Source organism: Colletotrichum phormii, assembly GCF_030913505.1.
Source record: "Colletotrichum phormii strain CBS 102054 chromosome Unknown BDP81scaffold_32, whole genome shotgun sequence".
Taxonomy (NCBI): domain Eukaryota; kingdom Fungi; phylum Ascomycota; class Sordariomycetes; order Glomerellales; family Glomerellaceae; genus Colletotrichum; species Colletotrichum phormii.
The window spans coordinates 424766-437653 of NW_026851474.1; the positions used below are offsets into that span (position 1 = coordinate 424766).

At 53.0% G+C, this 12888-nt stretch overlaps 5 protein-coding genes across 5 annotated transcripts; 4 read left to right on the top strand and 1 right to left on the bottom strand.

The window, feature by feature from the left end:
* The first annotated feature begins 1539 nt into the window (after nt 1-1539).
* BDP81DRAFT_440598 (uncharacterized protein) lies at nt 1540-2969 on the top strand. The gene is made up of 3 exons (XM_060591529.1): nt 1540-1976; nt 2464-2553; nt 2635-2969. Exons 1-3 carry the CDS (start codon nt 1719-1721, stop codon nt 2677-2679), a joined length of 393 nt encoding a protein of 130 aa, XP_060438978.1. The 5' UTR covers nt 1540-1718; the 3' UTR covers nt 2680-2969.
* BDP81DRAFT_360132 (50S ribosomal protein L14) lies at nt 2959-3759 on the bottom strand. The gene is made up of 3 exons (XM_060586389.1): nt 3660-3759; nt 3520-3604; nt 2959-3442 (listed from the first exon to the last, which is right to left on the bottom strand). Exons 1-3 carry the CDS (start codon nt 3672-3674, stop codon nt 3147-3149), a joined length of 396 nt encoding a protein of 131 aa, XP_060438979.1. The 5' UTR covers nt 3675-3759; the 3' UTR covers nt 2959-3146.
* A 1469-nt stretch (nt 3760-5228) lies between these two features.
* BDP81DRAFT_465751 (uncharacterized protein) lies at nt 5229-7672 on the top strand (the record flags this gene model as incomplete). Its single annotated transcript, XM_060594314.1, has 2 exons — nt 5229-5336; nt 5414-7672. 2 exons carry the CDS (start codon nt 5229-5231, stop codon nt 7670-7672), a joined length of 2367 nt encoding a protein of 788 aa, XP_060438980.1.
* Nucleotides 7673-9194: 1522 nt separating this feature from the next.
* Nucleotides 9195-10065, top strand: BDP81DRAFT_465752 (uncharacterized protein; the record flags this gene model as incomplete). The annotated part of the gene is made up of 2 exons (XM_060594315.1): nt 9195-9776; nt 9925-10065. The coding sequence occupies 2 exons, from the start codon at nt 9195-9197 to the stop codon at nt 10063-10065; spliced, it is 723 nt and encodes a 240-aa protein (XP_060438981.1).
* Nucleotides 10066-12116: 2051 nt separating this feature from the next.
* On the top strand, nt 12117-12501 carry BDP81DRAFT_399916 (uncharacterized protein; the record flags this gene model as incomplete). The annotated part of the gene is made up of 3 exons (XM_060588622.1): nt 12117-12215; nt 12325-12418; nt 12473-12501. 3 exons carry the CDS (start codon nt 12117-12119, stop codon nt 12499-12501), a joined length of 222 nt encoding a protein of 73 aa, XP_060438982.1.
* Between the last annotated feature and the right edge of the window lie 387 nt (nt 12502-12888).

Below are 12888 nucleotides of genomic sequence, written 5' to 3' on the forward strand. Positions count from 1 at the left end.
GAGGGTGGGCGTCGAGGTACAAATGTACTCGGGAAGGTATACGGCAGCCGGAGTGCAGAATGCTAAGGTAAGGCCCGTAAGGTAAGGTAGGTAGGTAGGCACACGGTAGGTAATGGAAGGTGCAGCTGGGGAAGAGCTGGGGTTGGTGATGCAGCCAACGCAACTGGAGGTTCTTCAGCTTGGCTCGAATGGATTGGACGAGAGAGAATGACGTGCGGCTGCTGGGGTAACGACCAAACGAGGCCTTGCTTCCTACGAATGGGGGGCCAACGGGGAGGGGACAAAAAAGCGCAAAAGCCAAGGTACCGGGCACACTGGTGAATTACAATGGATGCCCGCTGCTCACGAGCGTTAGTGGGGAGTGGGGGGGGGAGGGCTACGGGGGACCTGGTGACCTCTGACAGGGGGCCGGTCTCCTCAAAGAGACTCGTGGACGGGAGCCATCAGAACTTGTGTCCCTGAAAGGCGGGGAAAAGGGCGCTGGCAAGAGGGGTTGATCATTCCCCCCAGCGCCTCGAAACTTATGCCCTCATTGGCCCAATTCAGTTCAAGTTCCTCTCGAGTCACGACGTAGCCAGGGTCCCGTGCTCGTCTTGGTCAGCTTACAAAGTCGATGCAGGGTTTCCCGTCCCAGACCTGTCGATCCTTCTTATCACGGTCTATCAGGATTTTCTCGACGAAAATGAGAAAGAAGGAGAAGAAGAAGTCGATTGTGAGAAAGCTAAGAAAAGGCTAGCTGACTGTTGACTGTGGCTCGCCAATCATCACCAAGTGCCCTCGGAAGCTTCTACCCAAGTTACTAAAGTTCCTAATCGTACTTGTGTACGGATACTACGCGTGAATAGTGCCATAGGCAGCTCGACATCTACATCTATGCCAAATTGCTCTAGTAAAGGCTAACACTGCTTCACTCGCCACGCTTCGTGCTGCCAGTAGTCTCATGATATCCGTACTCTCGATAGGCTTCCAATTTACAATACTTGGTTTGGGTACCCGAGGTACGTAGCTTCAAGACAGGAACCTCATATCAGAACGGCCAGTGGAGGGCGTTCATACATCCAAGACGAATCATGGAGGGTTGGCAAGATAATAGAAGTCAAATTCATCGCCTCAGATAGTGTAATACGTGCGAGGAGCGCAACGAGATACAGAGAGGCTAGCTAATCTTTGGCTCATCTTGGTTTCAGTCCTTCAGGTTTATTCATGTGAGGAGCCGAGTCACTGAGTACCTTATTCCAGAAGGAAAAGAACATTCTTAATGGAATTTGTTAAAATGAAAATCTGAATCACAAGAGTCGACGGTCTCGCCAATATTACAATCAGGTTGCCATCTGGATGACTTGAACAAGAGTGACTCACCGAGAGACAGTCCGGTGAGCCGATGGCTTACAAAGGTAGAAATTCCATTCCGCCCTGATTCACCGAGATGGCCCCACCTTTTGCCTCCCGCACTGCAAAAAGGAACGTGCGCGACCGCCTTTCTCCATTGCGGTCCTTTCCCATTCGATTATGTGCGCCGCACTTCGTTTTTCCACCTTCTGCCTGAACCTCAACAATACACATCACTTGCCCGACCTTCAACAACGCGCTCAACAGCCCGATTTTGGTCTATAGACTTACGCGACGACACCGCGACGACACCGCGAAACTCCTGCGCCCACTTCGACTAATCAAATCTTTCCCCGACGAACAAGAATCGCTTCGCGACCGACATCACGATGGCTACCCCCATGAGCACAAACTCCCAAGAGGACGCCGCGAACAAGAAGCTTGAGCAGATTACCTTTCGCTTTTGCTCCGAATGCTCCAACATGCTCTACCCCAAGGAGGATGAAGAGACCCATCGCCTCCAATTCACCTGCCGAACCTGCCAGTTTACCGAGGAGGCCCAGTCTACCTGCGTCTTCCGCAACGTCATGAATAACGCCGCCGGTGAGACGGCCGGTGTCACACAGGATGTCGGTTCGGATCCTACTGTAGGTGATCCCCAGTCTGTTCTTGCCCCTGTTGTATGCATCGGCTGCGGCCACGCCATCCTTTGCAGCGGCTGCGGTAACCTGTCCGACGACTTCAACGTCTCGGCGGCCCCTGCCCACCAGCACGACGGTTTCCAGAGCAAGAAGATGGAGATCACATGGGACGACTTGATGGACATGGCCGAGGACGAAGCCCAAGACGAGTACGACGAAGAAAAGGAATCGGTCACCTCGGACGAGATCAACCACGGATTCGCGGGCATCGCGCTCAACAACGAGCCCGAATCCGCCAACCGGAATGTGTCGTGGCCTACCTTTCAGCTGGCAGTCGGCCAGTGAGAGTGATGCTCGCCACGCGTTACCACACGACCTATTTTTGGATGACAACCCCTGGACCTGGCTTTGGCAATGGGATTTTGGCTTTCACTCTGGATACGAGACCTCCCTTGTGATCAGCTGGCTGACGCTGCATCTTTCCCGGATCTAGCTTCCACGATCAAACAAGGAATGCCCCGTCTGCAAGGGCGGCGAAGCCGTCTTCTTCCAGTCTCAGCAGCGAAGCGCCGAGACGGGCATGGTTAGTACAGAACCCCGCATCTTTCTCTCTTTTAGCAACTCGACGCCATGAGCATCAGCAAACTAATGCGCTCGCGTGCAGAAACTGTTCTATGTCTGCTGCGATTGCGGTCACATCTTCCAGTAAAAGAGACGACCTGATGAAGATACCCCAAGATTGTTCTAGAGGAGGTTGCCATGCATTGTAAGGAGTATTCTGGCGTTTTGAGCTTTCGATTGGGAAAGAAAAAAGGCCATGGGGCCACTGTTTTTGTCTTTAGCCATCATATACACCATTGAATTACATCTCCTTCGAAGGGGATTAAATATTCTTTACCATTACTCTTTGTTCTTGATTGATAGTGACCTTTTGACTTGTGACTCGACTCGACTCGACTTTCTAAATGGGGGTTTTTTTTTTTTTGTTTTTTTTTTTTTGGTATTTGATGGAGATTGGTATCGACTGCCAACCCTGGAAACGCCGGCTCATGCATTCGTATACTACACTCCCCCCCAATCTGATGACTTTTTCTCCTTTACTTGTACAAAGATCCTACACATCTTCTCACATTGTCCTCCGCCGCGTCCGCGTCCCCAAGCCCATCGACCATCCCTTTATGCGTGCATGGGCGCCATGGACAAGATCTTGCTCCACTTCTTCCTTCTCAGCTCAGCGCCAACGACGCCGTTGATGCGGGAGCCCACGGGGTCGCCGGCCTTGTTGATGAGAACGCAGGCGTTGTCGTCGAAGCGAATGACGCTGCCGTCGGGGCGGAGGGTCTTTTGCTTGGTGCGGACTACAACGGCGTGGCGCATGTCACCACGCTTGACCTTGTTGGCGGCAGACGAACCGGCCATGCCACCCTCGCTGGCACCTCTGTGTTTCTGAACAACGACGACAATTCTGTCACCTGTTATAGAGTAGAGTCTGTTAGTCTCGGGATCGGGTCGCGTGAGGAGGTTCGTTGTGTGGGCGACGAGATCGTACCGATGCGGGCGAGCTTCTTCTGGCCGACAACCATGGCGCATTCGACCATGGCAGCGCCTGAGTTGTCGATGCATTGCAGCACCGTCTGATTGCAAATCAGCTTGCTGCTTGTTGGGACGGATAGTGAAAAGATGGCATACCTTTAATTGAATCATTTTTGGCGGCGGGACCTTGTGATGGGCTGTGGTATACCGAATCTCCCCTGGCTCGTCACTGTCGCTCTGAAGCTATCTCGAAAAGGTGGGACTGCAAAGTTGAATTCCACGTCGGGACAACGGGCAGACGTAGATCCGATGACATAAGCTGGAGAGGGTCCTCTCTTGCCAGGGGACCCACTTCAAAGGTTGCATCTTGTCCCGTTGCTGCGGACAGGCCCCTTGACACCCAAAAGAGGTTAGCCGCACTGGAGACAGCGAATATGATTGGCTGAGGTAGCCGGTCAAAACTTGGTCTGTGCGACTATTTTGACGTCTCACCTGGGGCCACTTCAACGATATTTGCCTAGCCACTGAGTTTTGCAACTTGTGATTGGCCATCAACCCCCCCCCCCCCCCCCCCCCCCGGCAAGGCGCAATCCAATGTTTCCCTTTCTTGCTTCCCTCCCTCTTTCCCGTCCTGCGTCTCGACTCTTTGCTGGTCTATTCCGTACTCCGTACTCCCCTGGAAAGCTGGAAACGAAGGAAGGAAGGAATCTGGAATCTGTTCCATTGGCACTCACTTGCTGTCAATAACCTAACGTACCTTCCCTTGAGTCGGATCCAAACGAATTCGAGACTGAGTTTGCGCAAGAGAGTAAGAAGGAAAGAAACTACCCGAACCATCCAACTTGTACCGGGCAAGAGCGAATTACCTAGGTACCTTAATCTGGGACAGACGGCGACTTCTCTCTTAGGTTTCCCTCTCATCTCGAGTTCCCGTCTTTTGACGTCCAGCCTCACACACACACACCTCACCTCACCTTACCACCTCCCACCTCAACCTAACCTCATCCACTTTTTTGTCTCATTTCCCTCCTATCCCCCCTCCTCATTCTCATCTCTTTCATCCTCTCCATCGTCCGTTATCCGTCATCTTTGTTCCCACAGAGCCTCCCTTTCGCTACTGTGGATGAAGCTATTTTGATTCCCACATTCATTCCTTGAGCATTCATCCCAGCGCAACAACAACAAGGAGAGAGAAGAGGGTCCAGAACCTCCGTTTGCCCCTTCTCTCATATCGTACCGTACCGAGTATGATCCACGACGGCCCTGCGCATTAATCTTTACCACCACCCGCCTACCCTGACCGGCCTGTCCTCGTTGGCTTGTTTATGCCCCCTTTGGACTTTGGACCCGAAGACATGACGACACCCAACCTGAGCTGACCCTTCCCTCATCTTCTTGCGCCTTTTTGGAGACAACAACCTTCTTCCCGGTCTCACCCACATCTTGTTTCTGCTCATATCCTTAGCGGCCAACTTGCGACAATCGTGGCCCAGCTGTCACCTCCCCCACATCTAGGTCATTTGCTGCGCTTGACCTTGCCTTGGGCTATCGAAGGGAGCCCGACCTCGCATTTGGTCCTTCGTCCACTCCTTGCTCTGTGCGCTAAACGCTGGTCCCCTCGACGCTCGTTTAGCCTTTCCCGACGCCGCCTCGGGTTCGCTCTTTCCAACTTGCGCCGACGACGACAATTGCGACGCCGTCAATCCACCAGTCACCTTTCTCACGATGCCGCCCTCTGCTGCTGCGGCAAAGAAGCAGAAGAACAAGCAGACGCTAACATTGGCACAACTGGCATCTTATGACGACTTCCTGACTGATGCTCTAGTCGATCATGTATGCCTCTCGGTTCGGCCGGGCAGTCATGCCTCGGGCACTTTGGGGGGGGGCTGAAGAAGCTGACATTTTTGCAGGTTTTCTACTGGACTACAATTCCCAAGAACAGAAATTCCTATCACCCCTCGCGAGGCGTACGAGAGGAGGACATCACCCAGATTATCCGGGACCAGCTCGCTGTCAACAAAGACGTCGAATCCGCCGAGCGCAATTTGCTAGCCACCGATGGCTTCCGCAAGTTCTTCGCCGCCCTCAAGACGGACAAAGCCAAGGATGACTTCAAGCGACATATGCGCCGCTACATCCAGATTTACCTCCCCGATTGCCCCTTCGAGGTGAACTCGACCAACCGCTACACACTTGTGTCGCACGAAGCCGCCATCACTGCCCGACGCTTCATACGGCGGAACGAGACGATCAAGTACTTGGCCGGAACGCAGGTCAACATTTCACCAGAGGAGGAGCGAGAAATGACGGCCCGGAAGAAGGACTTCAGCATCATTATTTCCGCCAGGAACAAATGCGCCAGCCTATTCATGGGCCCTGCTCGATTTGCAAACCATGACTGCGGAGCCAATGCGAAGCTCATGACTACGTCTTCGGCGACCATTGAGATCATTGCGACGAGGAACATCGATGTCGGCGAAGAGATTACGGTAACATATGCCGAGAACTACTTTGGGGAGGACAACTGCGAATGTCTATGCAAGACATGCGAAGACAGATGTGCGAATGGTTGGGCCCCAGCGGAAGGAGACGTTGTGGTCAAGAAGAGCATTGAGGAGTCCGCTTTGGACGGATATTCTTTGCGCCGGAGGAGAAGGGACGATAGCGCCGGCCCTTCATCTCGAACCCCTTCCGTCACACCAGACATCCGGCCACGGGTGTCCAAGTCACGGCTCAGGAGCGGGAAATCTGGCCGAGACTCTCTAGCAGTCGGCTCGCCAATGTCAGATGCTCTTTCGCCGGAGAAGAAGCAGTCTTTTGATTCACTCGTTACACCGCCCATAACGCCATCCAGAAGACGAAAGATCTCGGCCAAGCAAGCGGCCTCAGCCCGTCAGGAAGCTATCGTCACGTCAACAGAGAGCTCGGCCTCTGAGTCTGTGCGCAGCATGTCATTGACCAGTAGCGGAAACGAAGATGGTTCGGTGACAGACATTACTGAACCGGAGAAAGACTCACCGGAACCGATTCAAGCTAAGAAGAAGTCAGAGCTTGTCAAGAAAGAGGAGTATGAGGAGACCACGGAGCAAGCGCTGGCTAATGCGGCGCCCTTCTCGTCGCAAAGGAAGTCCCAGAAGGAGATGTCACACACAAGTCGGGCTGCATCTGCTGTTGTCTCCCGATCAATTCCCATCTCGTCCTTGTGCAATCCACCGTCACCGCCGTCCAACACCTCGGGACCGACCCCTCTAGCATGGGCATATCCTGCGAATATCCCTCCGTACAAGATACAGGATCGTATGAGTATCGCAGCTGCCATGTGCAGCAGCGTCAGCACGAAGCCAACGACAATTTCGTCAACGGGCGTATTGAAAAGCTCTAGCGCAAGCAGTCTGAAGCTGACACAAAACGTTGATAAAATACTCTCAACAAAAGAGCCGCTCGGAAGTTCTCGTCGCGAGCCTGTGGTGCAAACGTCAAGGGTTGCGGCTCTGGCGTCAATCGAGCAAGACGGGTTGGGCAACCGCAGCTCCGACACCGTGCTGGTTGCAGAGGTCGAAGCACCGGTATCGACAGAAAATCCTACGCCGATCACTGACAGTATCAAAGTCTGTGCCAAGGTTGCTGAGACGGTGGAGGGTGGTGGTGACCAGCCACCTCTGAAGAAGCGCAAGTATCAACGGCGCACCTTTATCAAGGAGACGACACCACCCGCAAAGACCCGAACGCCCGGCGATTATACTCTAACGCCGCTGTTGCTATCAGAGCCGCAGACGGCATGGGTTCGTTGCATGAATTGCGAGACGGCATTTGTGCAGCAAAATGCATACTACACGAAGCGTTCGTGCCCGCGCTGCGAGCGCCACTCCAAGCTATATGGTTACATTTGGCCGAAGACTGAGAGGGCCGGGCCTCAAGATAAGGAGGAGCGCATCTTGGACCACCGCCTCATCCACCGGTTCCTGGGGCGCGACGAAGAGGCGCGTATCCGGGGACGAAAACGACCCGCAACGAGCACGTCGGAGACACTCGAGGAGTACGCGGGGAGCAGATTTGGAAACAAGCGCTTCAGAGCCGCGGGTGAAGAGTCCGGGGAAGGCGAAGATACGACCGGGTTAAGACGGAGTGATCGAATGCGCAAGGCTAGCACCAAGGTGGCAGAGCCGTAGGAGAGGCGAGGCGCGAGAAGCAGCCAACCGGAGCGGTCCGGGACCCAGCCGGAGAGAAACTCTCCCCAGTCCGGGGCTCCAAAGGCTCCCACCGTGGCTTTTCCTAGAACGCAGAAACGAACGACGGGGATTTATAATTGGAACATGGGGAAACATGAGGTGGAAAAGGCGTATGTCTCATGTTTTCATTGCGATAGCACACTTCTGGCTTGGGATTTTTTTGGTTTAGTCTTTTTTTCTCAGGTTTTATTTTCCTATTATGCATGCATAATCGCATGCGCGCATGTGCGGTACACAGATACCATAGCTCCTCGCCTTGCATACTGCTGTCCGTCTGCAGGATGGTAGAGGACGCACAGGGGACTTCTTTTTCTCACGTCTCCCTCTTGGATTTTGGCGTGGTGTTGAGAGACAACATTCCAGCCGTCTGTCTTGGCTGGTAAGCTACTTTAGATAAGGAGGAATTGAATGCACACACACACACACACACACACACACACACACAGAGCTATCTATATACAAGGGACCCAAGGGAATGTCCATTGGGCCGGAGAGGCGAAAGAAAGAATTGATGAGAGAGAGGGCAATTTACTTCTTCAAGACGAGGACATATTTCCCTACGTGCCGTCGCTTTCCTGCTTCTCAACTTTTCTTGTTCTTCTTTACCGTGCAAGGTAAGGTATTGTTTGTTTATTCCCCCTTACCTCCCCCCCCCCCCCCCCCCCCAACCGTCGTCGGATTCGGACATTCAGCTTATCAAGCAGCCGGCCTCAGCGTACCTTATGCGATTTTGCTTACTTGCGTTGCTGCACATCTTTTTGCTGATGGTTTCGGTCGGCGACCGAAAGCGACTTCTCTCACCAAAAGCAAAGACGCGTGGGAATTGACCTTGGGGATTTTGGTGGCATAGACATATTCATACCACCTCACCTTAGCTTGGGCACACCACCACCACATTGTCCATTCATCTTCCTCATCTTTCTTCGATAGATAAACGACGACGAATACCACTTCGGCCACCACCTTGACCACACCTCAATCACACCTCTCAGAGCTCTTCCCACCCCCGCCGCCTTTGAACAATCTGCATAAAAAAAAAACGGTGTCGTCGCGAACGGTGTCGTCGCGAACGGTGCGTCGCTAGCAAGCTGCGCTAAGGCAAGCAAACGCTATCTTAGGGACCTTGGGAAGCTTTGCCTTTTCTTTTCCCTGCTCTTTCTGCCCTGCTTGTCATAAAGCTCGAGCACACCTCACCATCCTTAGCTCGGGTCCTCTTGGTTGCCCGCAGCTCACCACCACTCACCACCCATCACTCACCGACTTATATCTTGGGCCCCTCACCTGTCTGCTATTAACTTTCCTCTCGGGACCGTTTCCCAAGAAACCGATCCAAGGTTCCTCCTTTCTTGGATTTACATCTCTCTATCTTGGTACCCCCCTCCCCTCGTCCCATCCAACTCTCCCTCGCACCTCATCACGAAGTGTGTGAAAAAAGGGAAGAGGGGCACATCCGCCGTACATCATGTCAACGGAGACCTTTACACAAAAGACGATGATGAGTGCCGGCCTCTCGGGGCCGCACAATTACCTCGACTACCAACACCAACACCAACACCAACATCACCTATACAACCCGGCACCAAGGCTCTCCGCCCTCGCCTCTCCGCACCTTTCTGCCCCCCGGGGCCAGACTAAGCAAGCCAAGAGGCGGTCGTTGACAACGGCGCGGCAACAGACACGACAACACCAACCGCAGACTTTACATCCCCTGACGACGCTACTGGCCGTGATATTTGATTTCTTCCTGAGGGGCATCTTGGATCTCACGAGGCCGCCGAGGGAGCTCGTCAAGTTCACAATCATGGGCATCTTCGACACGCTGTGCTGGGCGTATCACGCACTACCAATGCCGCTCGCGCTCGGTCTTCTCTACTATGGGTTCCAAAGCGTCCCGGACGCGTTGCACGGCGTCGAGGAGCTGCGGGTGATGTACAGCACGAGGCTGGGCGGCGACGCATTCCCCGGGAGCGCATCCGGCATCGAGGGTCTTTACGGGCTCGGCGAGCTGGCTCTAGTGCGATGGGGTGATTTGGGAGTCTGGTCGGTACGTTGCACCTTTCCATTCATCTTTCCTTTTGGCTTGAATGCTTGATTGCGTTGGTCATTTCTTGGCCTTGGCATCATTCTTCAAGACTCTGTGGAGGGGATTATACAAAACATGAAGAGTGTTGAGACTGATGTTTGTGGTTCAGGCGTTTTACTGTCTCGCTTTGATGACGGCGGCGTATGCGGTCATGGTCCTCTTGGAGATGCGCGACTACATCCGCGACACCTGGGCTCTCATTGTGGACGAGGCTCTCGAGGTCCAGGCGTTGCGGGCGGACGAGTGCTAGTCGCGACGCCTCCGGAATTTCGGAAGGGGGGTTTTAGTCCTCTTTTCGCCTCGCTTTTTTCACGCTTCTCTCCCCCTTTTTTGGACCTTTCTGGACCTTTTTGGGGGATCATCCTGTCCCTACGGTCGCGGGGTCGGCATTCGGCGTTGGCTGCTAGTTATTGTTTCCATCTTATTTTATTTTTTTCCCGTTGGGGAGGCGAGAGGTGAGAATGAGAGAGAGAGAGAGAGAGAGAGAGAGAGAGAGAGAGAGAGAGAGAGAGAGAGAGAGAGAGAGAGAGAGTCGGTGGTCGGACTTTTTGGAGATCTTCATCCCCCGACTCCTGACCTTCACTCTCATCGGTCATTCTCACTCTCACTCTCACTCTCACTCACTCCTACACTCTCACACTGCCACCTCATCCAGTGGGATCAGCGGGCGTCACAATTGGTACAAAAGTGTAAACGGCCAAAATGGGTATATATGCACGGCGCTTTGGGCAAGAGTTTCGCATCTCTTGGCGTGGTATTTCATTCTACATATCTTCGGATGACGAAAAATGAGGAGTTTGGTTTGGTTTGGTTTGGTTTTGGCTTGGGAGGGAAGAAACGCAAAAGGCGGAGGAGGAACACTGGGACACAGCGAGACTGAACTTGGAGAGCACCCGATGCAGAAACTGTCACAGTCGCAGTCACAGTCGCATTCGCGGTCGGCTGGCATCGGCGGACATGATAACGATACAATACTTTAATAATGATCAAGACTGTTGTCTGTCCTTACACTCTCCTCCCATCCATTGAGATGGCCGGAAGGAGGTATGGACAAGAAACAAATTTCGAGATGAACTCGATCTCAGCTCATCCATCCTTTCCCATCTGTCCAGTCGCTCCTTTGAGTCTTGACCGAATGCAAACCAACCAACCGCTCAACTCCGAGTCCCGTTATCATGATTCCAGATTAACCCCGACTCGGCAACATAATTCGAGGTGCACTTTTGCTTGGTTCTCGGAGCACTCCATTGGGCGCAGTTCTCTCGCCCTGCTGCAGCCAACAGGCCACCCACACGCCCACTCATTGGGCGCCACAACCATTCCCTGCCTTCTCGCTGCATCTTCTCTCTCTCTCTCTCTTCCTCTCTCCAGAACTCCGGCCGACTGACTTGGTCTTCTTTTCTTCGGACCTCCACCCCACGGTCTGGGTTCCGCCCTACCCCCAAGCCACCCACCCCTGTTCCAGCCGCCTCGAAACGGAGAACCATCTTTGGCGAATTTAATCGACATCCCAACTTTTCTAGCACACTCTTTTCTCGAATCTGATCCAATCAGAGCTGCTTGCCGGCACAGACAATCAGGCTGGCTGGACGCTGTTGGAACTTGGCACTGCTTGGATGCCCCGATTTCTCCTGTGAATACCACGTGTCGTGCTGGGCAGCTGAGGCAGAAGTGTACCTAACCTACCTCTGCAGACCAGAATTGAACCCTTTTTTCCCAGCCCTTCGTTGGTTGAAGAAAGGCTCCAGGCAACCAAGGTAGGCAACTAATTCGGAGAGTTTCTTATTCGGCCGTAAAAAGATCTACGTCCCATCTATGATTCTTGCCACACGTTCGGAGTTCCTGGGATGACCATGGGACCGGCCGCGACCGTTGGAGATTTCTTGTTATAAGGTCGCATGTCGGACCCCAACTCTTCCTACCTGCCTCGGGAGTTCGCGAGTCTGTTTTCTTGTGTGCTGACGATGAGATTCCTTCTGGGACATGCTTGACCTTGCCTGACCCCGCGATTCATGTTTGCATTCGGAACTTTTCATTCCTCGGGCTACCTTCCGGAACGTCTCTGGACATTCTTGCTCTTTTGATCTCTTCCCTCTTCCCCTATCCCCAAAGTCTCGATCTTACATTCTTCAGCCCGCTGATTGCCGCGCCTGGGGTGATTGAACACAAGGGAACGTGAAACAACAACAGCGCTTACCGTCTACGCCCGCGATCCGATCGACGACTAGCCCAAGGGGTCTGGTTGAGCCTTCTTATCAGGAACAGCAAATAGCAGAAAAGTTTGGCTTGGACCTAGTCGAAATGTTGAGAATGTTCTCCGACATGAATGGGCTTGGGGGCTCGCTTTTGGTGGTCATCGTGCTCATGGCTCTGGTCTTTGCCGCATCCAGATTCGACTTTGTAAGTGTTTCACTATGGTGTCGTTAAGTGGTGCAGCAGCAGCAGCAGGACCACCACCACCACCACCACCACACCTTCGGATAGCGACGGTACTAATCGGCTTATATAGATTCTGACGTCAGGGAAGTCCAAGGATGGTGATCTTGAAGGTGAAGATGATTCGACCTATGCTTTCTACGCTTCCAAGAGGAGAAGAGCTTCCAGTAAGTTGTTGCACGCCGTGTGTTTGACGTGCTGCCTAGTAACGAAGTCCAAAGGTGTAAAGCGAGTCACTTTCGATATCTAGTGACGGATCTACGCGTTGAATTAGCGTGCATCGAGTGCAGCAATTGGACTAGCTTTCAAGGACGCAATTCTGAAGGTTTCAAATTAATTTTTTTTGGCATGAAGGATTAGGCGCACTGGGAAAGGCACTGGAGGAGTTATTGTTTCGAGGCAGCTCATCGCTCGCTATCACTTTTCTACAATTTCATAGCTACGGGTTTTGATCCAAAACACGAATTTGTCAACCAGTGAGAAGCATCACCTGATGCAAAGACATACAAAAAGACGCAAGAAGTGGTGAAGCCTAGCCGGTGCATAGCATCATACGAGGTTTCATGTATTACCAACTACTCCAAGATACCTATACCAAAGACCACGTAGCTCTACGGTAGTTGGTTCTATTGAGCAA